General features: G+C 50.8%; 1 protein-coding gene across 1 annotated transcript; it reads right to left on the reverse strand.

The window, feature by feature from the left end:
* Positions 1 to 1,118: 1,118 nt before the first annotated feature.
* Positions 1,119 to 1,721, reverse strand: BBA_09897 (FluG domain-containing protein; the record flags this gene model as incomplete). Its single annotated transcript, XM_008604994.1, has 1 exon — positions 1,119 to 1,721. The coding sequence occupies one exon, from the start codon at positions 1,719 to 1,721 to the stop codon at positions 1,119 to 1,121; it is 603 nt and encodes a 200-aa protein (XP_008603216.1).
* Between the last annotated feature and the right edge of the window lie 104 nt (positions 1,722 to 1,825).

The raw sequence follows: 1,825 nt of genomic DNA on the forward strand, positions 1-1,825 counted from the left end.
AAGGCTGCGGCGAGAAATTTGCAGCATGGCGAAGTGGTGATGGAGCTCCTTCTTGAGCAGCGAGGGGGAGAGATTCAGATCACAGAGGAGGTAGTAAAGGCTGCGGCGGGAAATGGGCAATGGTAAGGAGGTGATGGCGCTCCTCCTTGAGCGGCGGGGGGAACAGATCATAATCACGGAGGAAGTGGTGAAGGCTGCGGCGGGGAATTGGAGGGATGGCAAGGAAGTGATGGCCATCCTTCTTGAGCAGCGAGGAGACGAGATCACGATCACAGAGGAGGTGGTCAAGGCTGCCGCAGGCAATGAAGGAAATGGCCAACAAATATTGCAACTTCTCTTTGATCGGCGTAGAGAAGAAGCTGCAGCCTCAGTTACGGACATGACGCTGCTCACAGCTGCAACATGTGGCCAGGATGGGGTTCTGGACCTTATATCCCGACAGAATGGTCTTATCCCAGCCAACGACGAACACCGCAGTGTCGCGAAATTCTATAATGCAGCAAAAGCTGGAAACGCACGTTGTGTCGAACAGCTCATACAGGAAGGCGCGAAGCCCAATTTAAGGAATCCCAGGGGGATAACGCCCTTATGGATCGCAGCAGAAGAGGGACACGATGCGGTCGTTCGGATTCTAGCGCAAAGGCCAGACGTGGACGCCAACTCACTATCGATTGGCGGGAGATCACCGCTGTTTTGGCCATCACACTGTGGTTATGAGAAGGTTGTAGCTATTCTACTGGAGGCCAAAGCGGACCCGGGCCTTGTGGACGAAAACGGAGACACAGCAGTCACCGTGGCACGAAAGAATGGACATGAGAACATTGCCAAGGCGCTTGAGAAATTTCAGCATCTTACGCAAGATGAGAACAGTTAGCTCCTGTCGAAGTGCTTCAGGCTCTGTTGTATAGATACTCGAGTCGTGACGCAGTGCGACAAGCAAACTTGCCACTACTTGCCCGTCTGGAGATCCTTTTATCAGGAAAACAATTGACTTATTCGAGAGGAATCAGTATTTACTATCTCAAGCCTAGGATGACCCCACTCGGTGGTGACAAAGAACGAACACTCTATTTACCAGTACAAAATGCTATATTTCATCTACTGCAATCTTTCAAGCCTTACTCGCGAAGCTTTACGCCATGCACGGTTTGAACGTGGTTTTTAAAGTGATCCAAGCTTGTCAGAAAATCACCGAGATGCTGGCATTCGGGGTGGCGGCACACAAACCTCGCATTGCCCTTCTCGTGCCGCAGATGAACGTTCTCGACATGGTCCATCATGTGTGAAACACGCTTGAACTTTCTCATTCGAGCTGCGCGAGTCAGTCGCACATCCCCCACACAGAAGATGCATTGCGTTTTGCCTAGCAGGAGCGGAAAATTTTCGAATGGTTCGGGCTTGAGAACTAGTTTGGACTCAGCCATCTCAGGAGAGGATTCTCTGCTTGCCTCTTGAGAAGGTGTCGCTCGAGGCTGGCGCACTTCTCGGCAAGCGGCGAGACGAACCATAATATCGATAGCTCTGATTTTGCGGGCTGTTATATCTTTGAGACTCATATCCGTACGAAAGTCGCAGAGAATATTCTGCAAGCTTGAGCGCTCTGGAAGCTGATGCTCAACGGCAGGCTCGGTCTTCTCTTCAATAACCATGCCATTCAGTTGTCTCTCCAACTCTTCGTTGTGCATCCGTCGCCGGTACTCTTCCTGGTATACTTTGGTCATATCGCACCTGAAGGCTTTCTCAGAGTTTCGCAAATCACAACGAAGCTGCGAATACTTTGCTTTGACTTTCTTTGGGGCTGACTTGATAAATCCATACTGCTGTC

The sequence above is a fragment of the Beauveria bassiana genome (assembly GCF_000280675.1).
Source record: "Beauveria bassiana ARSEF 2860 unplaced genomic scaffold BBA_S00073, whole genome shotgun sequence".
NCBI lineage: Eukaryota > Fungi > Ascomycota > Sordariomycetes > Hypocreales > Cordycipitaceae > Beauveria > Beauveria bassiana.